The 27,365-nt window shown below is 38.9% G+C and overlaps 1 protein-coding gene across 1 annotated transcript in view; it reads left to right on the top strand.

Annotated features, from left to right (window-relative positions):
- PXDNL (peroxidasin like) overlaps window positions 1-27,365 on the top strand; it is a gene marked incomplete at its 5' end in the record, with an annotated part of 424,640 nt that overhangs the window by 327,868 nt on the left and 69,407 nt on the right. The window contains 5 exon segments of the mRNA XM_058528993.1: window positions 1,010-1,166; window positions 16,666-16,730; window positions 16,732-16,775; window positions 18,523-18,680; window positions 20,672-22,163. Coding sequence (XP_058384976.1) covers window positions 1,010-1,166; window positions 16,666-16,730; window positions 16,732-16,775; window positions 18,523-18,680; window positions 20,672-22,163 — 1,916 coding nt within the window.

Here is a 27,365-nt window from a genome sequence, read left to right as displayed (position 1 = left end):
CTTTTGGGGGGAGCAGGATAGAGGCATCTCCACCCCTACTCCACTCCAACTGCAGTCTTGTAAGGTCAATTTCTTTTACTTTTTAAAATTAACAGCATAATAATGAAAAGTACATAAATCCATACTAATTACAAATGAATGCACTTTAATAATATTTTATATAAAATGTAGTTGTTTTTATATTTTTATGGTATAATTTTAATTGAGAAACACAGATATATAAAAACTTTGCTGCTATACAAAACTTATGAGTATATATAAAGAAGAAATAGGAGAGAAATCAGAAATATGAAAACATTTTGATGTTTTTAGGTGGTGGATTTGTGAGCATTTTTATCCTTTTCAAATTTTATTTTTTACTGTTGTCAGAATTCTTTTTTAGAAGTAAGCAAGATATGAATAAACTTTATATATTCATCCATTGGAATGATAATTTTGAATAATCATCACATTAAATAATTATGTGATTGAACTGGGTTGTGTGTGTGTGTGTGTGTGTGTGTGTGTGTGTGTGTGGAAGATCAGCCCTGAGCTAACACCTGTTGCCAATCCTCCTCTTTTTTCTGAGGAAGACTGGCCCTGGGCTAACATCTGTGTCCATCTTCCTCTACTTTATATGTGGGATGCCTGCCACAGCACAGCTTGATAAGCAGTGTGTAGGTCTGCACCCAGCATCCAAACCTGTGGACCCTGAGTCACCAAAGTGGAGCATAGGAATTTAACCGCTATGCCACCAGGCTGGCCCCACATAATTGAACTTTTGAGTATCATATGTATTTTGATTAGAGAGAGACACACTACACTTCCTGGAAACCTCTCCCTCTCTCTCTCTTTCCTCCCTCTCTCCATTAGATGCACAGAATATCTCATCTAGTGCTTGACACATCGTCATCGTCGGCACTCAGAAGATATTTGTTGAACAAATGAAACTGTATCAAACAAAATGTAGAGATGTTATTTTTTAAGGAATCACATTTTCTTCCAGTGACCATTCTTTTTCACTCACTAGGCCAGTGTTCAGATTACTGAGAGTGGTAAATTCCACGTCGGTGGTGGAGGCATGCTAACCATCTATGACGCAGGGCATGCTGACCAGGGAAGGTACGAATGTGTGGCTCGGAGTCCATTTGGCCTTGTTGTGGCCAACATGTTCCTCACAGTCATTGGTAAGCACTCATAGCTCCTCCTGCAACAGCCAAATAAATGTCTTTGAACAGCTCCTACTCCTGATCCTAACCAATTCACCTCACTACCCGGGTTCCCATATATGTTCTTTCTGGTCAAACATGTTAATATTAAATCAAAGCTATTTTAATTTTTTAAATCTAAGCTCTTAAGTGTAAACTATGTTAATGAGTATTAAACGCCAAAAATAACAATGCTCAAAGGGAACATAAATAGCTTGGATTTGCAACAGTATATCATGTTTTCTTCGGCATTGAAAATTATAGAATGTAAGATGTAATCTAGCGAAATAAATGTGGAGCCAGAGATTTAAAGATAAATAGAATTCAATATGGATTAGTTACTCTGCCCTAGCGTATTTAATCCTACTTTAAAATTAAAAGTCAATCAGTCAATCAAGCTTCTAGGTAAGATTTGCCATTCTGAGAACAAATATTTCAATATTTGCAAGCATTTATAATTGGCCAACATAATTGGCATTGTTTTACATTTTTATCCTCAATCTGATTATATAGCTGTAGCCTTCTGCTAGTTGATTATAAATGGTGACTTTTAAAAATCGATTGTCATAGTTTTATAAAAAATAAATCCTTTTTTTAAATTAATCAGTTCCTATTGGAAGTAAGAGTCCATTCATAGGCAGATTCAAGTAGACTGAACTGAAACCTCACTGTGGTTGTAGAGATGGAGACAGGCTGTGATGACTGACATATTCTCCACATGGGGGAGCATTCAAGAAAAGCACAGCACATCTGCACGTGTGAGCTGACATCAGAGTTGCTTTTCTGCAGATAACTTTAGGAGTTTTTGCCTTTTTGACAATCAACAGCTGAAATAAATGGGTTCCGATACAGGCATATGGTGTGTGTTTGGGGCTTTGCTCGATTTTTGGTTTCCTTAGAAATGGGCAGATTTCATAAATGGAGTTTTACAGACTTATTTTTTCCTTTTAGTTTTCCCAGCTCTCACAGGTCTATTAAAGATATTGGGTAACTCTTCTCATTATAAATACGAGCCAGGTTAAAAATAGGTTTATTTAATCAAATCACGTCCTTAAAGATGTCTCTATTTTCCTATCATATAGTACAATGGTTTCATATTCTTCCACCTGCAAACTGTTCTAAGATATCAAACTTATGAATAGCCCATTTTTTGGATATTTTTTATAAAGTGTATATTTTCATTAGCGGCACATCAATCTTCATGTATTTACTATACTGGATGTAAAAAATGTATTCTCTTAAGAATATTATTCTTGAAATTATAACAATGTAGCTAGTGACCAGCAAATATTTATTTTAGTAGGGTCAGAAATTATCACATAGAATTTTTTAATGTTACAAAAATCTTAGTCTTACTCTGCTATTCTCTGAGTTCATGTTTTTCCTGATTTAAAATCCATGATAGTTGTGTTTCTTTTTATAAATTTATGGAGATCTTATTCAGTTCTTCAATTATTTATGAGAACTGTGGAAAATATCCTTGAGGCATTTCTGGAAAAAAGTTATTATAAAATTTAAATTAACATCATTTATGTTCTAGAGATGCTAGAAAACTACCACTAAACAAATAAACATTCTTTCTTTGCCTCCTCTCCTCTCTCTGTTTTGCTCTGCCACAAGCACACAAACACTGTAATCACAGTGCCCAACATTTTAGAACCTCCAATAAGAATTATGGTTGGCTGAAGTTTAACTAATCATCTTACATATACACACTAAAAGTAAAACATTCAAATTAAAATGTATTAGTTACTCTATTTACCAGATTTTTAAAAAGCGATAAGTAACATTTATCAATATTCTGCTCCGTTGTGTAGAAAACAGAAAATCAGCTTATGGGGATAAAATAATACAAAAAAAGAAGTTATTCGATCAAGAAAAAAACATTATTATTTTTTGCTCAGAGGACATTTATATATCAATATAAAGGAAAATTAATTTATATTTGCATTTCATACTAAATAAACTTCATGATATTAGAAATATTTTTTATAAAAGGAAGAAAAATGTAAGGATATAAATTTAAAAGTTTTAAATAAATTTAAGATTTAAGACAAGGAGTCTGTGTGTGTGTATGTTTACACAACCCGAATTAGCAGAATAGGGGAAAATATGTCAGTATAAAATATCACTTATAGAACACTTTATGACTTAAACCTTTTCATTCACCAGATCATCCTAATTAAAGGAAAAAGTCCATGCATTACAGGATGATTTTCCAATCTTGCTGCCCCCACTTAGCAATTATGGAGTGTTGTAACTGCACTCATTGTGTAATAAATGATACAAAGAGGATCATGCCTTTTGAGTTTCTATTCTACATTGGGGAATATAACGATAGGAAATAATCCAAAATAATAAAAAATACACAATAACAATTTAAGCAAAATCTGAGCATTATATATAAAATGTGCATTTTACTGACTAAAGTTTAAAGCAAGGCATTTATAATAGCAAAAGAAAGTTTCCACAAGTTGTAATTTTTTAAGGAAGTTAATTTTTTCATAGATTTAATAGATTTTTAATAGATTTAAATAACCCATATGGCTGACATTGTATTTCCTGAGAACCCATCTTTTCATTTAGGATGCTCTCAATGTATGTTATACTGGCAAATGTTACTCATGTCTACACACTTCTTTTTCTAGATGATATTTGGCATCTGAATGCTACACATTTTACTTTAGACTTAAATCAATTTTCTTTCGAAGCATAATTTATTTTAACACCTCCTATATATATATTAATATGCTGTTAAGTGCTATGAAGTATAAGGCTCATTTCTTGCTCGTGAAAATGGTTCAGTCTAACTGAGGACAAAAGACATTAAAGGTGAAGATGAGAAGTTTGAGGTAGTGGGAAAAAAACCCAGGTTAAGTCATCAGAATTAGCTGTGTTGATCTCAGCCACTTTGGATACCTTACAGACTCATAACTGCAATTAATTTTCTCATTTCTTAAAAGGGTGGAATTGGACACTTTCAAGAGCCCTTCTTGGCATAGAATTTCTGTTTCTGTGATAGAAACAAATATGCAACAATATTTGAAAACAAATATGCAACAGTCCAGAAGCTGTTTACAGCATGTCTACATGATAGAATACTTACCATTGACACATTTAAATAACAGGTGGACAAGGCTACAAAGGAAATGGTGACACAAAATTTATTAAATAACGATTTTGCAGCAAGAATAACATGCACATACTGTTTTTAATTATAGAAAAATAAATCTAAACAATGTTGTCTTTCCTGGAATTCTGAGTTGAATATCTAATTATTTGTTGGACTTTTCATTGTGGTTGACCCACAGTCCTCCCCGTTCCAGATGTTAGAAACTGATCTTGAGCATATTCTGTATGGAACTCCTCATTTTACCCTCAAGATCCTACTTCCTCCTAGCAGCCCTGTGATCTCATCCATATTCATATAAGCAGGAATCCTTGCCCCCCCTGGTTTCTTCTCCTCCCTTCTCCTCCTTTTCCTCAACCACCACGCCTCACCAGTCTTTCCTCCAAATATTGCTTCTTTTCCGCTTCTCTTCTCTAGTGACCTCCTCTTCCATGGTCCATCCTTTGGTCATCTAGGCTTTTGCAATAGCGTTCTAAATGATCCTCCCACATATAATATTCTCCACTTCGACCATATCCTCAACCCAACAAATTGTTGAACTAAACTGAATGAGAATTAAGGTTGCGTTAGTTGATTTTAAGTTAGTGAGACCTTTTCTCTTATGTTAAGCAAATAACGTGTATTAAACTCATACTAATATTACTAATAAAAAGTAGTTAACATTTATTGGACATTTACCATGTGTTCCAAGTTCTATACATCAATTAACTTATTTATTCATGTGAGATCTAGTTATTTTTCAAAATCTGAATGAATAATTTACTGATTATCTGACATTTTAATCCAGATATTTGGCGTTGTCTAGACAAAATATCTGTTTCAAAACAACTGATGTTGTTGAACTATGGAGTATCAAAACTTTTTAATTATTTATATTTACTCAAATATATCAATGAAATGAAACTGATAATTGAATTATTTTATTTTATTATTTTTTAAATTTTTTGTTTATTGCAGTAACATTGGTTTATAACATTGTATAAATTTCAGGTGAACATCATTATACTTCTATTTCTGCATAGATTACATCATGTTCACCATCCAAATACTAATTACAACCCATCACCACACACATGTGCTGAATTATCCCTTTCGCCCTCCTCCCTCCCCCCTTCACCTCTGGTAACCACCAATCCAATCTCTGTCTCTATGTGTTTGATTATTGTTGTTGTTATCTACTACTTAATGAAGGAAATCATATGGTATTTGACCTTCTCCCTCTGACTTATTTCACTTTGCATAATACCCTCAATGCCCATCCATGTTGTCACAAATGGCTGGATTTCATCGTTTCTTATGGCTGAGTAGTATTCCATTGTGTATATATACCACATCTTCTTTATCCATTCGTCCCTTGATGGGCACTTAGGTTGCTTCTAAGTCTTGGCTATTGTGAATAACGCTGCAATGAACACAGGAGTGCATGTATCTTTATGCATTGATGTTTTCAAGTTCTTTGGATAAATACCCAGCAGTGGAATAGCTGGATCATATGGTAGTTCTATCCTTAATTTTTTGAGGAATCTGCATACTGTTTTCCATAGTGGCTGCACCAGTTTGCACTCCCACCAGCAGTGTATGAGAGTTCCCTTCTCTCCACATCCTCTCCAACACATGTTGTTCCTGTCTTGTTGATTATAGCCATTCTGACGGGTGTGAAGTGATATCTCATTGTAGTTTTGATTTGCATTTCCCTGATAGTTAATGATTTTGAACATCTTTTCATGTGTCTGTTGGCCATCTGTACATCTTCTTTGGAGAAATGTGTGTTCAGGTCTTTTGCCCATTTTTTAATTGGGTTGTTAGTTTTTTTGTTGTTGAGATGCATGAGTTCTTTATATATTTTGGAGATTAACCCCTTATCAGATGTATGGTTTGCAAATATCTTCTCCCAATTGTTAGGTTGTCATTTCGTTTTGTTGATGGTTTCCTTTGCTGTGCTTTTTGGTTTGATGTACTCCCATTTGTTTATTTTTTCTATTGTTTCTCTCGCCTGGTCAGACATGGTGCTTGAAAAAATGTTGCTAAGACGGATGCCGAAGAGCTACTTCCCATGTTTTCTTCTAGAAGTTTCATAGTTTCAGGTCTTACATTCAAGTCTTTAATCCATTTGGAGTTAATTTTTGTGTATGGTGTAAGGTAAGGGTCTACTTTCATTTTTTTGCATGTGGCTATCCAGTTTTCCCAACACCACTTGTTGAAGAGACTTTCTTTTCTCCGTTGTATGTTCTTGGCTCCTTTGTCAAAGATTAGCTGTCCATAGATGTGTGGGTTTATTTCTGGGCTTTCAATTCTATTCCATTGATCTTTTTGTCTGTTTTTATGCCAGTACCATGCTGTTTTGATTACTATAGCTTTGTAGTATATTTTGAAATCAGGGAGTGTGATACCTCCAGCTTTGTTCTTTTTTCTCAGGATTTCTTTAGCTATTTGGGGTCTTTTGTTGTTCCATATACATTTTAGGATTCTTTGTTCTATTTCTGTGAAAAATGTTGTTGGAACTTTGATAGGGATTGCATTGAATCTATAGATTGCTTTAGGAAGTATGGACATCTTAACTATGTTAATTCTTCCAATCCAAGAGCATGGAATATCTTTCCATTTCTTTGTGTCTTCTTCAATTTCTTTCAGCAATGTTTTATAGTTTTCAGTGTACAGATCTTTCACTTCTTTGGTTAAGTTTATTCCTAGGTATTTTATTCTTTTTGTTGCAGTTGTAAATGGGATTGTATTCTTAATTTCTCTTTCTGCTACTTTGTTGTTAGTGTATAGAAATGCAACTGATTTTTGTATGTTGATTTTGTATCCTGCAACTTTACCATATTCGTTTATTACTTCTAAAAGTTTTTTGGTGGATTCTTTAGGGTTTTCTATATATAAAATCATGTCATCTGCAAATAGTGACAGTTTACTTTTTCCTTTCCAATTTGGATCCCTTTTATTTCTTTCTCTTACCTGATTGCTCTGGCTAGGACTTCTAGTATTATGTTAAATAGGAGTGGTGAGAGTGGGCATCCTTGTCTGGTTCCTGTTCTTAGAGGGATAGCTTTCAGTTTTTCACCATTGAGGATGATATCAGCTGTGGGTTTGTCATATATGGCCTTTATTATGTTGAGGTACTTTCCTTCTATACCCATTTTATTCAGAGTTTTTATCATAAATGGATGCTGTATTTTGTCAAATGCTTTCTCTGCATCTATTGGGATGATCATGTGATTTTTATTCTTCATTTTATTAATGTGGTGTATCACGTTGATTGATTTGCGAATGTTAAACCATCCCTGCATACCTGGAATAAATCTCACTTGATCATGGTGTATAATATTTTTAATGTATTGTTGTATGCGATTTGCTAGTATTTTGTTGAGGACTTTTACATCAATGTTCATCAGTGATATTGGCCTGTAGTTTTCTTTTTTTTGTGGTGTCCTTGTCTGGCTTTGGTATCAGGGTAATGTCGGCTTCATAGAATGAGTTAGGGAGCTTCCCCCCCTCCTCAATTTTTTGAAAGAGTTTGAGAAGTATAGGTATTAAGTCTTCTTTGAATGTTTGGTAGAATTCACCAGGGAAGCCGTCTGGTCCTGGACTTTTATTTTGGGGGAGGTTTTTGATTACTGTTTCGATCTCCTTACTGGTGATTGGTCTATTCAAATTCTCTACTTCTTCTTGATCTAGTTTTGGAAGGTTGTATGTTTCTAAGAATTTATCCATTTCTTCCAGATTGTCGAATTTGTTGGCATGTAGTTTTTCATAGTATTCTCTTATAATCTTTTGTATTTCTGAGGTGTCTGTTGTAATTTCTCCTCGTTCATTTCTGATTTTACGTATTTGTGCCTTCTCTCTTTTTTTCTTGGTGAGTCTAGCTAAAGGTTTGTCAATTTTGTTGATCTTTTCAAAGAACCAGCTCTTGGTTTTATTAATTTCTTCTATTTTTTTTGGTCTCTATTTCATTTATTTCTGCTCTGATTTTTATTATTTCCCTTCTTCTACTGATTTTGGGCTTGGTTTGTTCTTCTTTTTCCATTTCCTTTAGATGCATTGTTATATTGTTTACTTGAGATTTTTCTTGTTTGTTGAGATAGGCCTGTATTGCCATAAACTTCCCTCTTAGAACCACTTTTGCTGTATCCCATAAGTTCTGGCATGTCGTATTTTCATTTTCATTTGTCTCCAGGTATTTTTTGATTTCTTCTTTGATTTCTTCGTTGACCCAGTCGTTGTTCAGTAGCATTTTGTTTAATCTCCATGTATTTGTGGCTTTTCTGATTTTCTTCCTATAGTTAATTTCTAGTTTCATACCGTTGTGGTCAGAAATGATGCTTGGTATGATTTCAATCTTCTTAAATTTATGGAGACTTGTTTTGTGGCCTAATATGTGATCAATCCTGGAGAATGTTCCATGTGCATTTGAAAAGAACGTGTATTCTTCGGTTTTTGGATGGAATGCTCTGTATATATCTACTAGGTCCATCTGTTCTAGTGTATCATTTAAAGCCAATGTTTCCTTATTGATCTTCTGTTTGGATGATCTATCCGTTGGTGTAAGTGGAGTGTTCAAGTCCCCTACTATTATTGTGTTACTGTCTATTTCTCTTTTTATGTCTGTTAGTAATTGCTTTATATATTTAGGTGCACCTACATTGGGTGCGTAGATATTTACAAGTGTTATATCCTCTTGTTGATTGTTCCCTTGATCATTATGTAATGACATTCTTTGTCTCTTTTTACACTTTTTGTTTTAAAGTCTATTTTTTCTGATATGAGTACTGCTACCCCAGCTTTCTTTTCATTGGCATTTGCATGGAGTATCTTTTTCCATCCCTTCACTTTCAGTTTGTGAGTGTCTTTAGGTCTGAAGTGTGTCTCTTGTATGCAGTATATATATGGGTCTTGTTTTTTTATCCAATCAGCCACCTATGCCTTTTAATTGGAGCATTTAGTCCATTGACTTTTAAAGTGCTATTGATAAGTATGTACTTACTGCCATTTTTTAACTTGTTTTTTCTCAGTGTTTTAGTAGTCCTTCTCTGTTCCTTTCTTCTTCTATACAGAATTGATTGTCTCTTTAGTTTGACCTCTGTCTGAAAGCTCTACTCTTTAACTCCCCTCCTCCCTCTTTTTATGTTTTTGATATCATATCTAACCTCTTTTTTGTGCATTTGTATCCATTACTCTCTTATCATGGAAATAGGTAATTTTTCCTATTTGTGGTCTTCTCTTTCCCCCTTAAATCAGTCCCTTTAACATTTCTTGTAGCACTGGTTTCTTGGTGACAAACTCCTTTAATTTTTGCTTGTCTGGGAAATTTTTGATCTCTCCTTCCATTCTGAATGATAACCTTGCTGGGTAGAGTATTCTTGGCTTAAGTTTTTTCCTTTTAGCACTTTAAATATATCATGCCATTCTCTTCTGGCCTGTAAGGTTTCTGCTGAGAAGTCAGCTGATAGCCTTATGGCGTTTCCTTTGTATGTAACTTGACTTTCTCTTGCGGCTTTTAGGATTCTCTTTTTATCTTTAATTCTGGACATTTTGATTATGATGTGTCTTGGTGTGGGCCTCTTTGAGTTTATCTTGTTTGGGGCTCTCTGTGCTTCCTGTACCTGGATGTCTGTTTCCTTCCTTAGGTTAGGGAAGTTTTCATCTATTATTTCTTGAAATAGATTCTCTGCCCCTTTGTCTCGCTCTTCTCCTTCCGGGACACCTATAACACGGATGTTAGTGCGTTTCATGTTGTCCCAGAGGTCCCTTAGACTGTCCTCACTCTTTTTAATTCTTTTCTCTTTTACCTGTTCAGCTTGGGTAATTTCTTCTAGTCTTTCGTCCAGCTCGCAGATCCGTTCTTCTGTATCCTCTACTCTGCTTTTGAGTCCCTCTAGTGAATTTTTCATTTCCAGTATTGTATTCTTCATTTCTGATTGGTTCTTTTTTATATCTTCCATTTCTTTGTTGACATTCTCACTGAGTTCATCTATTCTTCTCCCCAGATCAGTGAGCATCCTTAACACTCTTTGTTTGAACTCTCTGTCGGGTAGGTTGCTCATTTCTGTTGCACTTAGTTCCTTTTCTGGGGTTTTGTCCTGTTCCCTTACTTGGAATCTATTCCTTTGCCTCCTCATTTTGCCCCTTACCCTGTGTTTCTGACTACGTATTAGGTAGGTCAGCTACCTCTCCTGCTCTTGGATAGGTGACCTCATGTAAGTGATGGCTTAGGAGGTCTGCCATGTGCTTCCCTCAGTTCTCAATGTTCCAGGGGTGACCCCTATGTGGTCTACGTGTGTCCTTCTGTTGTGGCCTGTTTGCTCTCCCTGTAGGTGCCCAGGGAGGCTGAGTTATGCTCCTGGCCAGCTGTTGTAATGCTCAGCTGCTTGTAGTTGTTGTGGGCCCTTCAGTCTCTTTATCAGGTGTGGGGAGCCCCAGCACAGTTGGCTGCAAGTTCTAATACCACATTTGTGTTGCAGTATTTCTTTTAAGTGAGTAGGCCCCCAGCGTGGCAGGTTGTTAGGCTCAGGGCCTTACAATTGCTATAAGCCTCCAGCCTTTATGTCTCTTGTCAGCTCTCTGAGGATTGCAGCTGGGTGGGGCTGGCCTCAGGCACAGGAGCACCCAATTGTTTCAGGCTTTGGATGGTGGGGCAAACCTCCTATGTGGGTCTTTGAGAAGCACAAGTCTTCTGCAGCTGACAAGCCCTGCCACCCACAGGTCCACACACACAGTCAACACAGTCCTGCCCCGTGTGCGCACCCCAACCTCCCGAAGCAGATCCAGTCTCTCCACGGCAGGAGCCCCACACACTCCACCACTGCCCCACACTCTCCACCTGATCCTTGTGCATGCCCTACCCCACTGATGTCGGCTCAGTTGCCAGGCTGCAGAGAATCCAGTCACCAATCTATGGAGGCCCACAAGTTCCCTGAGGGCTTGTTGTTGGGTGGGGCCAGTCTCAAGGGTGGGCTGCCTGGCCTGGCTGAGCTGGATTAAATAGGTGCTCTAGCGCGTGGGGCAGACCCTGGGCTAGCAGGCCTCAGGGAGAACTCCAATGGCGTCTGTGTCAGCACGCCCACACCAGGCCTCAACAATGGCCACCGCCAATGTCCTAGTCCCTGGAGAGGTCTCACCTCTCACCGAGATGCACACAGGGCCTATTAGGTGAGTCTCTTTTCACCAAAGCACTGTGCACCTTTCTTTCTGGTGATTTTAGGTTGCTTTCTGAAACGAGTGAGTTTGCGCGCAGGCCCTTTAAGAGCTGGTTTTAATGTCTTTGTGAACCGGGTTTTCTGGGGCTCTCCTCAATGTTTTAGTAGCAGGCAAAGTCAGATATTATGCCACTCGCCTCGATTGTGCTGGGTGCACAAAATGCCCTCAGCGGGGGCGCTCCCCGGCTCAGGGCCCCCCTCCTCCAGGGAGGCTGCGTACCTGTGCGCTGCTCCCGGCGGCCGTGAAGCTGGCGGCTTGTGAAGGCGGCATTGTTTCTCTCCAGAAGGGAGTTTCTGCCTCTTCCACCTCAATTAGGGTTGTCCGTCGTTGCAGAAGTTCCTCTCATCCAGTTTTCAGTTCTTTCTCAGGGGTCATTTTTCCACGAGTAGTTGTAAATTGGCTGTGTCCATGGGAGGAGGTGAGTTCAGAGACTGCTTACGCCGCCATCTTGACTTCCATCACTCTAATTGAATTATTTTAAATTGCTATTTTACTATATTTGTTAATTTACTCTGAATATTGTATAAATTAGTTTATGTAATAATTGATAGATACATGGCAATTTTGTTTACCTGGCTAAACTTTAATAATACAATGAATGGTGAAATATTTCTGTAAAGAACTGCATACACCTAGTATATATACACATATATTTATAATGCCTTTATCCATGTTGAACACATTTCTCATCCATTTATACATAAAATCTATAGCAAACACATATGTCTATTCTGAGGTAAGCCACATGTTTTCAAACATTTTAGCAATAATTTCAAGATCAGTAAGTAGCATTTTCAGATTTTTGGTGTAGTAGTGTTTGGATAGTTTGGAAATTATAAAAAAAAAGACAAATAATCAAAATAAAAGTCATATCTCAAACATCAACCTAAAAAATTTAGTTGGTGTCTTTCCTTTTTCAGTCTCTGGGAAAACAGTGGAGCCTGCAAGACAGTGAACCTATTTACATATTTAATGATGCAAATGATGTGTAAGGCAGAGTTGTTGCTGTTCAAAGACAATTATGTGGCAAAGACAGTCATTGATGTCAATTTGCATGCTGTGGGAGTATCTGGTCTCTGAGGACAGCCCTCACAAGTGTCAGGGGTAGTCGGTGCCACTCTTCTGAGGGGAAGATTTAATGTGATAAGGCCTATTTAGTTACGATAGTTCCGTTATCTGGCTACTTTTCTCTAGGGGGGAAGGGAAGATAAAGAATACTCCAAAACTCTGCTGGCAACTGTGAAAGACCCTGGGGTTTCACTGAGGCCTAGGTAGTTTGTGGTGAGAGCTACAGCAGGAGCACAGCGGCTTCATTTCAGTGCCCTCCTCTGGTCTCTGTGTCCAGTCGTGCAGAGCCAGGCCTTTGACATGGTGGGCGCAGCACAGTGGGTGGGCTGTTTGCCCTAAGCCCCCTTTTCTGAAAGGACTCCAGTTTATCTTTCGACTTTATCCTCAGTGGAGGAGACAGAGGGCAGAATTAAAAGTAGATGCTCATCAGACAACTTGAAACGTGTTTATTTTGTAACCCTACTGAGGCCTTTTTTTCTTTTTGTTAACCCCAAAACTCAACAAAGGAAAATGTTCCAGTTTTCTCTCCACCTCTGCAAAATTTTGCATAAAAAGATGGAGAATATGTCAGAATTTTCTGATCATTCTGTCCCTTATGCCATTAATCGAGGTGTTTTTTGAGACAAATAAGATAATAAAAGTATTGTTTGATTCTAATTTGCCCCAATAAACTGAATTTACTTTGCATAATGCAGTGCTGTTCTGAAGAAATTTATGGAAATCGCTTTGCAATTTGTACCAAACCAAACAATACTGAAACTAAATGAATAATAAAAAGGTTATTTTATTTTACTCTAAACTATGAAACTTAAAAAAATTCATAATTAAAATGACATAAAAGTGAGAGTTAATGTTACCAAGAGTATTTTCTGTGTGAACATATTACATATTTAATGTTCCTTTAAGAATCTGTGAACAAACAACTTTTATGTGTTTTCTTTTTGTGCACTTTAGAATTTAATTATTTCAAAGAATATTTACATATTATGTTACCTTTCTTGTTGCTTTCTCCTCCTTTCCTCATCTACACACTTGCTGGTTTCCTACTAATACAGAGAAACAGCAAGTCAAGTTGAAGGAAATGACAGGACTACACAGTATCAATTGATAATTATGTGAGGATGTAGATTACCTGTTGGTTTAGAACACAAGAATCATTGAAAGGCACCTCATATTTGCATTGTGACATGTAGTTTTCAAAGAACTTTGTGTGCCTTTTTTATGTGATAATCACATTTGTAACCACATCAGTCCTGAACCATATGCTGAGCAAGTCTCATTAATTCTATTTTTTGAATGAGTCAAAAGATGAAGAGTTGTTATCAAATACTTTATGCTTGTAAATTTTATACAAATATAACTGCAAAAATATTTTATAAATAGAATAAAAGCAAAATTATCAATCAAATAAAATTCAGATTAATATGTTAAATGATGCTTTCCTGAAATTTAAATATCAATTCCTACCTTCTGTCTGGCATCTCAGTACCACTGTGTGCAGTGTGATAACTCGATCCTAGCACACAACTTTTCTCACTTCCAAATCCAAGTAGACCTCTGATAGTACATTATGACCCAGGTGCAGTGGTCCAATGGCAATAATTGTCATGAATAAGAGCACACGATTCATGGCACTTTCTATACTCAAAGTTCACAAGTGCGAGAGTACAAAGGAAGTGATAGAGAAAAGGCTAACATCTTGATTAAATAATCAAGTCAGCCTACATGCCAGCACAGATTGATTTGATTGATCTCAGTTGCTTTATTTCCAAGTAAAAATAATGAATTAAGTAGCTCATTCTTACTGACTTTTTTTTAACATATCACAACCAGATTCATGTAGCTATGTTGAGAATGTTCAGTGTTCTCATAATCATTGTGATTATGTTGATTGCTTAATTGGTTAATTAATTCATTTCCTTGTATGTTTATACCCCACTCCCATCATACTTACTGTATATGTAACAACTACAATGCATTTAACTATACTTTAACTATATCATTTTGTGGTTATCTTTTTTAGTTTTCTAATTGTTACATTAAACACTCTCTTTAGCATCCATTCATATGAGCATTCATCCAATTCTAGTCGGCGTGATAGTCCATACTGTGTATCCACCATGTTTTTCTCGCCCACACTTCTGTTGCTGCACTAACAATTTTCTCCAATTCCTTCCACACAAAGTTGCAGTGAACATTCACATTTATACCCCTTATGGATTTGTATGAGAATTTCTCTAGATATATGTGTGAGAATGAGATTGCTGTGTGAGAGAGTGTGCACATATGCAGTTTTACTAAGTAAAAACAGAACCCCCAAACATCACTAAACAAAATGCTGGAAATAGAAGCATCAGTTCTACATTCTCACCAGCCTGCCTATGTCCACTTACCCTGCCAAAACTCTGCACTAATCAGCTTTTTAAATTTTTGCCAGAATAAGCATAAAATGGTAGTTTATTGATACTTTAAAATTTATTTCTGAGGTTATAAGTGATTTTGAACATCTGTTATATACTTCTTAACTTTCAGGGTGTCCTCTCATAACTCGTCTGTACATATTATTTCTTAAGGCATTACAAGATTTCCTTGTATGAAATAGAATATTCATTCTGCGTCAGAATTTAGAAATTGCAAATATTGTTACCCATTATGTCATTTGTCTATGACCTTTTTACGTTTTTTATTCATGTTCTTCCCTGAACAGAAATTATTAGTTTCATATAATCAAATCAATCAATTTGTCTTTTTTTCTTTCAATTATCTTTAGCTAATGTATGGTCAATTCAAAATGTTTCTTAGACTAGAAAAGGTAGCACTGACATTCTGGAGCTTCCATACTGTGGGCAGGATAAAGACCGAGTTAAACTGGCGATGTAGCCTCCAGCTCATAATTACTGCACACAATCTGGTTGACTAAGAACATCTTTCAGCAGTCATTGACCTTACTGTTTTTCTTACAATATCCATACTACTGGTATTTTTTTCTTGAAATTGTTTATGCTAGTGATCTTTTTAGGACAATAAACCAATCTAGTATGTATATATGGTCATAATATAAAGGAATTTTCTCATAATGCTCAGATCTGGAATGCTACTCGGACCTATTACAAAATATATAAACATAAATATACATACACTCACACATATGTAGATATATGTATATGTAATATTTTAATACTATATTACATAGTACAATATATAATATGTATTAATATAATATATAATTGATAATATGTAAAACACACTCTTCCTATTTTTATTTGTTTTTCATCTCTTTTATTTCTCTTTAATGACATTATTTTCAAACTCAATTTCTGAAACTATACTTACTCTTGCTTTCAATATTTAACAGTGCTAAAATGTTATTGTTTTTCTATGTTATATAAATTTTTATTATACTTTTGATATTCTCAAAAATAAACTAAATAACACGGATATGCTTGATTATTTTTCTTATATTAATTTTAAATATTTATCCATGATCATCTTTATTTAGCATTTTATTTCCTTTAAGGTTAAACTTCTTAAACCATCATCTGGAGAAGATTCGCTATGTTGATGATTATCAACTCTAAGTGAAAGGCTTCCTTTGTCTATAATATTCAACTTGACAGAATTCAGACACATTGAAGAGCTATAGAAACAGCATGAATTATTTTTCACTGAAATCTTACTGAGAGTTCAATTCTTGCTTTAAGAAATCTCCATAGGGATATGATAATATTTACTTTGTTTTAATGTTTAACATTAAAGCAAGGTGGCTGAAGACATAGGCATTTCTACCTTCCCCAAGATGACAAATTGTTAACACACTTGAATTCCACTTGAATCAGTGTTGTGAAAAGGAAATATTTCACCAGCTTTACTAGGTTTTGGAATGCTTTATTTACCTAAATAATGCTGTTATTGTTGGTGGAAGCTTTGCTTCAGAATAATGACCTACTTCTCTGCAATGGACAGCATCATGTGGATACTCTATAACATTTTTACTGTCTTAGAACTTTTTGTAATGCTATTTATATCACATCATTCCTAACTTCAAGGTCTGTTTGATATTTTTAAGCATGGAATTGATTTTCAAAGCAACACAGGGTAGACAAGCTGGAGATGACTTTGTTGAATCTTCCGTTTTTGATGCTGTGCAGAGGGGTTGACAGTGCAATTAACTCCATGAGAAGACATTTGTTTTCAAAGTCAGAATTTATTTTATTCTGATTACAAAATTGTTTTCACTTCAGTTCTGCTTAGTGTTTATAATGTCCGTAAATCACAACAAGGTTAATGCATAAGATTGCCAAAGCGTGTTTTCTTCAGTTCGTGTGCACCTACCACCTTATGGGCTAGCCATCATTGCCAGTTCAGCCTCAAAGAGAATGAAACTTGTTCCACATAGAATCTAAATGGCATTAATTTATATCACAGATATACTCTTTATGGTCCCACAATAGATGTCACGCTGGGTTCTGTTACGCCAGCATCCACCAGATGGTATCAGACCCAGTTCTCCTGTCAATCCATGAACTGAGAGTGATTGTCAGGTTGAACACACCTGGTCATAAACTGTAAGCCCACAGGTGAAAATTTTGCTTAGGATATGCAGTGTTTGGGTTTGTTGTAATTTGAATCAGAACGTCTTTAGACTAGTGAAGCCTTCCAGTTCCATAAACTCCCCAGTTGTCCTGATGGAGGCATCTAGAATGCTCTGCAAGAACTGAACATATTAAAGAAGACATGATTGTTGTCTTCATAGTCGAATAAAGTATATACCCAGTCTTTATAGGTGTTGGTCAGAAAGGAACGCCTCAAAATGCCATAATCAAGTATTGCTCTGCTCCCTGCTTATCCCCAAACAGTGAGGCATGGTGGTCGTGGACTTGTGTTCTAGCACTACACTGCCCATTTGTAATCTTACTGTGATTCCTCACTTCATCACTATGTGGGGGACCTTGGTCAAGTGATTGAATATCTTTGTACCTCAGGCTTCTTGCCTATAAAATTGGGATAAGAATCGGATCTACTTCATGACATACTTGCTGGGAGAATTGAATAAGTTAATACAGATCAAGTGTTTCAACCGTGTCTGGCACATAGAAAGGGCTTAATTAAAGTGAGCTGCTAACATCATTCCTGTTATTCTATGATCTCAAGTTGTTATGGCTCCAGACATGGAGGACTAGACATGCCTCAGTTGACCACAATCTCTGAAACAGTTGCACATTCTCAGTGACTGTAATATTCTTTCTAACGTTTTCAGTTCAGCTCTCCAGATGTGTATAAACCAGTGCTGTGTGCTGGTCAGTGGGCTTGGTACGTGGGATACAAAGATGAGTAAGGCATCATCTCACATCTCCTCCCTAACACAGTCTTTCTTTAGTAGACGAGACAACATGTTAGCAATTCAAGTATATCTTGTTGCGTACGTAGTAGATGCACATAAGGATACAGAAGTAAGAGAAAAGATGGTAGCTTGCCAAAGCTGTCAGGGAGACTTTATAGGGAAAGTGATGCCTGAGCAGGATCTGCAAGGTGAGGGGGAATTTCCAGGCAGTTACATTTAGGGAAAGAAAAGACAGAAAGTCCTGAGCCCCACAAACTGAGAGTGTTGCACGCTATTTCAGAGAGTTGACTGAGTCCCCTAGGACCCATGCCTGGACCCTGCAAGTTTACAGCTCCCACCGTAGATACAGAAAACTATTATTTCAATCACTAATTCATTAAGAAACATATCTTTTGAGTTCAGCACTGTTACTTACATTTGGGATTCACTTATTAACAAACTAGGAAAGGAACCCACAGCTCCCCTGTGGAGCTTATATTCCAGTGGTGGAGCTTTCATTCTTCTCAAACGTTTGGAAAATGTATTCTTAAATGCACAGCATATGTGAGATTCATGGGTTCTGCAGTTTTGCCTTGCAAACCAATATCTTTTGTCATTTGCAGAAAACCTCGCACCTGTAGTGACCCGCTGGCTCAGTTTCGTTATCCGGATGACCCATTTACCGTGGAGACGGCGAGAGCGGGGGAGATTTTTGAGCACACACTTCAGTTGATCCAGGAGCACTTGAAGCAGGGACTCACTGTTGATTTGGAGGGCAGAGGTCAGCCTCTGGAAGCATTCTGTCCTAAGCCTACTGTCCATAGCAAAACTGACCACCCCTCAGCTTTCAATCTCCAAAGCATCATGTGATTTAGAAATTTATTTGCTACCACTTTTATCAAATGAATGTAGATGTTTCTCCTAGGAGCTTTAATTCAAAAATATGATAAATATATATTCAAACTTGTCAACTTTTGCCACTTTGTGTAGTAAATCTAGGGGTCCCATTTTATGTGAACTTACATTTCGAATCCAAAAGATATTACTACTTCCTATAGAAAATACTTTATTCCCAGGGTAATGTCTCTCTACTCATCATTGTAATCACCTAAGTCACTCAGTGAATTTATCTCACCACCACTTATAACATACGTATCCCCCTCTACTCTCTCTCTCTTTGCTATACTGAAGTTCTAGTGTATTTCTTTCCAAAACCAGGCATCTGTTTAGTATATGTTGAATGAGAATGATATAGAAATCTTTCAGATCTTCTAAACCTTTCTCTATAAAATGAAATAGATGAATGTGACCCTTTGCTACACACTATTTGTGCCGTGAGCACGACAGTGACTTCTATCGCTTCACCTTTTCTTTACTCCCTTTCAGAACATACGCTGAGATATGGGGCTCAATGCTCATACCTTAGCTGCTCTGTACAACTACTCCAAAGTACATCTGACAGCCCCTAGTAGTACGTTATGTCTTGGATTTCAAAGCTTCCCTAACTAAAATATCTAAGTGAAAATTCCATATCAGTCCCTATTAGCACTTGAATCGAACCTCTGGCTATTTAATCTTGAGTCGCACCAGGTGTGAGTTAGCCACGCTCAGGTCTGCAGCCAACCTGCTTCTACATCTTTCCTCGGCTCCAGGCGAAGGTCAGGCCCACGGTCTTTTTGGATGTCTTTGAGTTCTCTACCCACACATCTCTATTAGAAGAAGAAAGGATTTTCAGGAATAATTTAGTCTAAATTCATAACTAGAAATTAAGAAGCAATCAATATCTGCAGAGATTTAGCTTTGCTAAAATGTGCATCCAATGTTCACGGTGTCTGTTACTAAACTGACTACGTCTTCTCATCTAAAGTCCTCCAGAACTTTAACGATCATTTCCCAAGAAATAAACATTATGATATTCTACTTCTCTTTCAATATTTGTAAAGTTGAGACTTTTTTTCCCAGGAGTAGCTTGCCCTAAAAGTGAACCCAGTGTCCACGTCTGGGTATACAGGAAGATTATTGTGTCTCTCCAAGACTAAGATATCCAAGGTCCCAACCAGGGACCGGCCTTCAGAGAGATAAAGGACAAATGGTCCAGGTGGCATTAGCCAGTTTCTGATGATTAAATAGGAATAATAACTCTTAGCAAGCATGACTTAGTGAATAGTCTTTGCAGATTCGGGATTGTGCTGCAATTTTAAGCTCTGTTAAAAGAGTGGCTCCAAGGCACCTCCAAGTTGTGTGGCAAATTCCCTGGGGAATGACGGCTTGCTGTGGTTTAAAAGTTAGTGCTTAACCCCTTCATATCAAGTATCATGTGGGCTAACATTCACAGGATCCACACTGGCACATATTAGACTGTCTTCTAGGAGTATAAAACCTAGAAGGAAGAATTCTGAAATGGAGAAAAAGATTCACAGTCCTGTGATGAGGATTAACAAATGTTTACCAACATTATATTGGGAAAGTCACAGAAGGAGGCGTTAGGAACGGAGAACATCTTTCTCCTTCCTTTTTGTCCATTCTAGCAATTAGTCATCATAACTAAGGTAGTCATCACTAAGCAATTCCTCTATCTTTTGGAAACTATTATCTGTTTCTCCTCTATTTTTATTAGAACTTTCAGTTTTGCCCTAATGAAATATTGTTGGACCTAAGAAGGATTTCTGCTAACCCAGTGGCCCGTTCCCCACGGAGCCTAGAGTGTGAGGTTCTGCCCGCTTTCCTCTTCCAGGACGGGTCTCTTCATTGCTCTGCTGCTCTGCCTTTCAGAATTCCGCTACAATGACTTGATGTCCCCGCGCTACCTCAGCCTCATCGCAAATTTATCTGGATGCACAGCTCACAGGCATGTGCCAAACTGCTCTGACCTGTGTTTCCACGGGAGGTACAGAACCCAGGACGGAACGTGTAACAACCTGCAGCGCCCCACGTGGGGTGCGTCGCCGACCGCCTTTGAGCGCATCCTGAAACCGGCCTGTGAGAACGGCTTCAACTCACCCCGCGGGGCTGGCCGCCACGGCCTGTCGGGTCGGTATCCCCTCCCGCTGCCCAGGCTGGTCTCAACAGAGCTGGCGGCCACGGCGCCTGCCATCCCCGACGAGAGACACACGCACATGCTCATGCACTGGGGCCAGTTTCTAGACGACGATTTGGAGCACACGGTGCCTGCGTGGAGCACGTCTCGCTTCTCGGATGGGCAGCCCTGCAGCTCCGCGTGCACTAACGATGCTCTTTGCTTCCCCCTTGTCACTCCTCACACCGCCCCCCGGGGCACCGGAGCGCCGTGCGTGTTCTTTGCACGCTCCAGCCCCGTGTGTGGCGGCGGCACGGCCTCCTCGGTGACGAGTTCAGTGTCCGGCCGGGAACGGATTAACCAGCTCACAGCTTACATTGATGCCGCCAATGTTTACGGCAGCTCAGAGCGGGAATCCCAAATTCTCAGAGACCACTCAGCGCCCCGGGGACGCCTGAAGACAGGCTTACCTTGGGCCCCCTCCGGAAAGCACTTGCCCTTTTCTTCAGGCCCCACCCAGGCCCAGTGCACAGGACCCGAGCAGGACAGCCACAGCCCCTGTTTCCTGGCAGGGGACCACAGGGCCAACGAACAGCTGGCTCTCAGGGCCATGCACACCCTGTGGTTCCGGGAACACAACAGGGTTGCTGCGGAGCTGTCCGCCCTGAACCCCCACTGGGATGGAGACACCCTTTATCACGAGGCCAGGAAGATTGCAGGCGCGGAGCTGCAGCACATCACCTACGGCCAGTGGCTGCCCAAGATCCTGGGGGAGCCCGGCATGGAGATGCTGCGGGATTACCAAGGCTACGACCCCAACGTCAACGCAGGGATTATTAGCTCTTGCTACTGCAGCCTTCAGATTTGGCTGAATCCTATTCTTTATGGACTGAATGGCATCTTCGGTGAAATCCCCGATGGCCACCTTCCACTCCACAAAGCTTTCTTTTCACCATCCAGAATAATCGAGGAAGGGGGGATAGATCCACTCCTTCGGGGGCTATTTGGCGTGGCCGCTGAACTCCGGGAGCGCTCCCAACTGCTCAGCTTGGAGCTGACCCCGCAGCCGTTCTCCAGGGCGCGTGCTCTGGCGCTGGATTTGGCTGCCACCAACATTCAAAGGGGGCGAGACCATAGGATCCCTCTGTATGTTGACTTCAGAGTTTTCTGCAATCTGACTTCTTTTCAGAACATTGAAGATCTTCAAAATGAAATTAAAGGTTCAGAGATTAGACAAAAACTGAAAAAGTAAGTATGCAAATATTGCCTGGATTTAAACATTTCTTGGGAGAGGTGGAAGTGTTAAAGGGCGTTTTGTGTCAATTTGGTTTCCCGGAGGTGTGATTGCAGAACCTTTAGTAATTGTTATTGAGGGAGAAGTTTAATCGTTAAAGGAAGGATTTCCAGAGACTAAAGTGCCCCCTTTCCCTCCTTTGTCTATCTACTTTCTTTGCAAATGCAAACGTTGCTGCCTCTTGTTAACCAGCTAGTACATCTCAACCAGGAGAGGTTGGCTTGTCTAGTTCATTCACGCTCTATGGGAACCTCTTAAGGTTCCTTATTGGTTTGATAGGGCCTTACGTTCTGATGTTAAGACTCGTAATAAACTGAGCAATCACACAGGCTTTCTTAGGCAAAATAAAGTAATGGAATGAAAACAAAAATTATTTTTGGTCAAAAGAACAAATAATTCTAAATATGTCATCAGAATGTAAGTCAAGGTCTTTCCATTGCATCATTAATGCCTTTCAGTGAAGTATCAGTGTCATATCCTCTGTATGAGACGTTTAAATTTTCCTTAAAGTTACAAGTAGAAAACATTTCCAGGTAGTGGCTTTAAATGTTCCTCTTGCTCACCACCCCTCATCCTTTAAAATGTTAACAAAAAACGAAGAAATATTTCATCAAGAAGTTTTGCCTGTAGTAGGGTAAATATAGAAGACTAATATATTTACTAATAGATTAAGGTATATTAATGTGAAATCTTTCAGACAAGTTTAATATTTTTTGCAAATAAGGTAGCCAATTGTCAATATTAGGCCCTTTTCTGTAATACCAAGGGTATAAATACTTTTTTGCTACTAGAATTTGTCTCATACTTATGTCGAATATCAAACTGTGAAAACGTGTAATATATTTAAAACAAATCAGAGTACCATGAATTTGCAAGTTTCTACTGGAAAGAACATTGACTTTGGATTTATAGAGACCTGTTTTAAACCTCTGTTCTATCACCTATTAGTGGTGAGAGCTTGTGGAAAGTATTTCAACAGTTTTGAATCTCAGAATATCTACAAAATGAGAAAGTACTGCCTCCTTCTCAGAGTTGTTCGAAGATTAAATTGTCTAAAATGTATCAATTGCGTAGCCCAGTTCTGGTGCATCATAGGTAATCAATGAATGTTACCTGGAGATAGTTTTATTATAACATTATCATTTCAGCTGTCGGCATCATTATTACATTGCACATCTGCTATAAACAACCTTGTGCTAGACTTTGAGACCCGACATGAAGGAAATGGCATCCGTGCTCTGCAGAGCCTGACAGCGTGCAGGGAAGGCAGGGAGCTGCTGTAATCAGTGTGAAAAGGGCTGTCATAGACAGGGGAATTGAATGCTACGGGAGCTCAGAGCTGAGAAATGGAAGGTAAGTGGAAGATTCACAGCAAGCTACTGATAAAAGATGCTATTTGATCTGGTCTTGGAATTTTCTGAGTGTGATAAGTTGAATGGTGTGGGAACAGCAGACGTTAACCTAGGAAGACGGATGGGAGCAGGAAGGTGTAGGGTTGGGGGACAGGAGGAGGGAATAGACAAGTGATAGGGGGCAGCTTTGTGTGCCATGCAAAGGAATTGATCTTTCTCCTGTGTTTAACTCTAAAGCAGGAGAGTAACGTGAGGCGAGATTTTCCATGAAACGGTAACCTGAAGATGTGCTGGAAGGAGGAGAGGCTAGCAGCAAGGAATTCCAGTTACTGGAGGGGTCTGGGTGAAGCACGAAGACAGCTTAGATAGGCTGGTGGCAGTGTAGGTAGTACTATCAGTGTTTTACATGCGTCCTGGGAGCACATTATCTATGTGGAATACAGCTGGGGGCAAGTCTTCCTTCTCAATTCGGGTCTCACTTCTCAATTCGCAGCTAACTTGTAAATTCACCACAAATTATTGAGTACCGGAAATGTTTCCTCCACTTGTCGTTGTCACACGCAACATTAGGCTGGAGTGTAGACACGGGCGCTCCACTGCAGGACACTCCTCCCAGTGGCTGTTGCGAAGCGTGACTGGCCTTTCTGATGGCCAGCGGCTAGAGTCGCTGCGCATGACTGTTCCCACATCTGGCTTTCTGTGTGCTCCTTTAGTGCGTCTGGGATCACAATGCAGAGCCTTCTGAAACCTAATCAGTGAGTTGTTCTCGCTTCAGGGGCGCTTTGAACTAGGGGGACTGAGCGCAGCCTGACGTGTGGCCTCAGCCCGAGGAGAGCAGGGCTGACCGGCATGAATGGGGGCAGGGAGGCCGGGAGGCCGAGCTGTGTTCTTTTCCTCTCAGCTGCCCAGGTGTCTGACTTTCCCCTGTGATTCATAGCAAATTTATAAAATATCACCCATCGCCTCATTCAACTATGAGCGTAAAGTAAATAAGTTGGGATGCTGTTACAGCCTCTGTCTTCACATCTGTAGATTATAGTTTATCAGGAGCTGATTATGCTAATGAACATGGTATGGCTTTAAGTATGCTAACTTACACAGTATTTCTTTACTCTCTCCTTACTGTTTTTCCTTTTTGTGTTAATTTACAAGTGTGGTGTTAAGACTTTGTTTCTACACCACGTCTGTTAATTTTGGAAAAAAGTAGAGCATATGTCATTGAATCAAAATAAATACGGACCTGTAACATTAAACACTTCATATTTTAGATAATTAGGACAGATTGATTAAGAATTGGCCAAAGCAGAGAGTCATATAGATAATACATATGCTCACGTTACACATTTTAACTGCCCCCTTTGAGGGCACAGTGAGTTCTGTGGCTTGTGCCGTGTGGAAGACAGCCTGTCTTCTTGTTTTGGCATGGCTGCGGTGATATTGATCCTCTGACTGGAGTCCTCAGTTACCTGGTTTTGGTATAAGCTATGGCCAGACTGGATCTTTTGTGATTACAAGTTTGTTCTGAAAGGGGAATAAGAATTTGCCATGGAAGCAATGGTATAAACACAGATTCCTTGTACAAGTGTATACACTTCCCCAGGAGTTTATAGTTATGTAATATGCAGTGAATTGGCATCAAAATTTGACTCTTTTTTTGACAAGCCTTCCCAAAGCATTGAATTTAGTTTTCAGAGAAATAAGTACTCTCCTCTTTTAAATAAATACTTCATTATTTTACATAATATTTAATTAAGTTACATAATCCAAATCACAAGTACAGCTGTGATAAGTGAGTTTGCAAACCTTGCTGACTCTGAGCTGACGGCTCAACAGCTGGAGGCTGCAGCTCGGGGAGGGGTCACTGCCCGACGTCATTAGCCATCATCAAAGTCAACAGGAGTGGCGAGCCCTGGAAAGTAGGATTTTCAGTGAAGAAAGTTGTTTAAAATACCTGACACATGTTGTATACTGTACAAGTTTTGTGATAATTAAAATATTTAGGATAAAGAGAAGGGCTACATATGATATTATAAAATTAAGAGAAAATCCACAGAGTAATATTGGGGGGACAGCAAGAATCCTCATGGTGGTGTTAGGAGACCGGGTTCTTTCTCTCTGTTCAGACAAATTGAGTTGCACGATCTTGGACAACCTTAGATGAATTTTCTCGTGTTCTCATCTGTAAAGTCAAGATGTTTCACTAAAAGATTTTGAGGTCATTCTAGAGCTAAGATTATAGAATTTTTCAGTTAACTACTAAGTGAAAGATTAAAATAATAATTGAAGATATGCTCTTTAATTAATAGTTTTAATCCACACTTATGATATCTTCATATTCCAGGAATACTTCCCCCCATCTTTACGTGTCAGCAGGTCTACAAAGTTAATGATTTTACTTCACTTCAGCTAATTTTGAAAGTTTGTGTCAGTTTATCACCCAGAAGTAAAATCTAATTTTCCGTGTTGCCTTCTATTAGTACCTTTACATTGGACCTTTTAGGTAGATTGTAAAAGGCCAGAACAACATGTGGAAGTCCATGCTAGACTTTTCCCTCAAATGACTAACTGTTTTTGCCATGAGCAACACCTGGTCGTCACAGGAAAGCCACATGGGGACGTTATTTTAGTCATCCTTTGGTTCGCTTCAGTAAGATCGGCTAGATGCTTTCGCTTCTCCTCAAGGAGCTCAGGGCATGGGGTGCGGGGGACTCACAAACCGCATAACCCCACTCAGTGACATGTGGAGCTGTGGAGACACAGAGCTCAGGAAGGATTTCTCCGAGGAGATGGTGTCAAAACTCAGTCCTAGAAGGGGAGTGGCAGTTATCTGTGAAAGACTGTCATCTGAGACAAGGCGGACAGAGGTCACCGATCTTTAGAAATAGAGAGGAAAGACCTGGCCCCAGGGCCAGTGTGATAGCATGGGAAACTAAAGCCGTTGGTCTTGCTGGCTTGTAGAGACGGTGTGCACTGCGTGGAGGAGTCTAGTCCTAGAATTAGCAGCGGACTCATCCCACCCCAGAGATAGGAAGACTTTTTTCCCAAGTGAGATTGTATATGGAGCCCTGACAGATAAAGGAGATCATAACAGGAGCTCTGAAAGGAGCAGGCGAGCTGTGCCAAACCCCTTGGCCTCTACCCTCCTCACTTCGCCTCTCCTGGATCCAAAGACCCACAGCCTTTGCTGGAAGGATTAGTGAAATGTACAGGCTTCTTGCTCTCTTCACTACCGAGAGCTGCAGGGAATCTTTTGTTGTTGTTGTTAAAAGTGTTTTATTTTTTAAAGGGTTTTAGTTAAAGACCATAGAAAATGAATTATTTCCTGTTTATAGGTTATTTTACTCTAAAAATTCATATTGTCTGTTACTTTTTATTCTTTGCAAAACATATAATGAGGAACATGTGAAATTAATTATCCATTGAGTGGAGAACATAAATTCTCAGAGAGCAGCCATTTTGAAAGCTATTTTTGAATCCTGTCTTGAAAACAGAGTGTGTATTTTTCGTGGCTGTGGTTACTTCTGTTCTTGAGCAAGCACAAGTTTGTCGCCCGTCGTCACGGGAATGCACAGCTCCCTCAGCTTGTTTGAAGAAAAGCTAGCAATTCACTAATCGAGTGATTTACATTCAGTACACACATCTATCTTACAGCTGCTTCATTTCACAATATGAAAAAACAAAAGCACTTCGTCTCTCCCCTTTTTACACCCTTAGGTACCCCGAGGTCAGACTCTGCATTGAGATACCTTCTCAACAACTCGCACCATCTGTCTCTGTCTTTCTTCCATCTGAGGGAGGCTTGGC

This window comes from Diceros bicornis, chromosome 33 (assembly GCF_020826845.1).
Source record: "Diceros bicornis minor isolate mBicDic1 chromosome 33, mDicBic1.mat.cur, whole genome shotgun sequence".
Classification (NCBI taxonomy): Eukaryota; Metazoa; Chordata; class Mammalia; order Perissodactyla; family Rhinocerotidae; genus Diceros; species Diceros bicornis.
The sequence above is the reverse complement of the archived record's forward strand: the minus strand, read 5'-3'. Positions and strand labels throughout refer to the sequence as shown.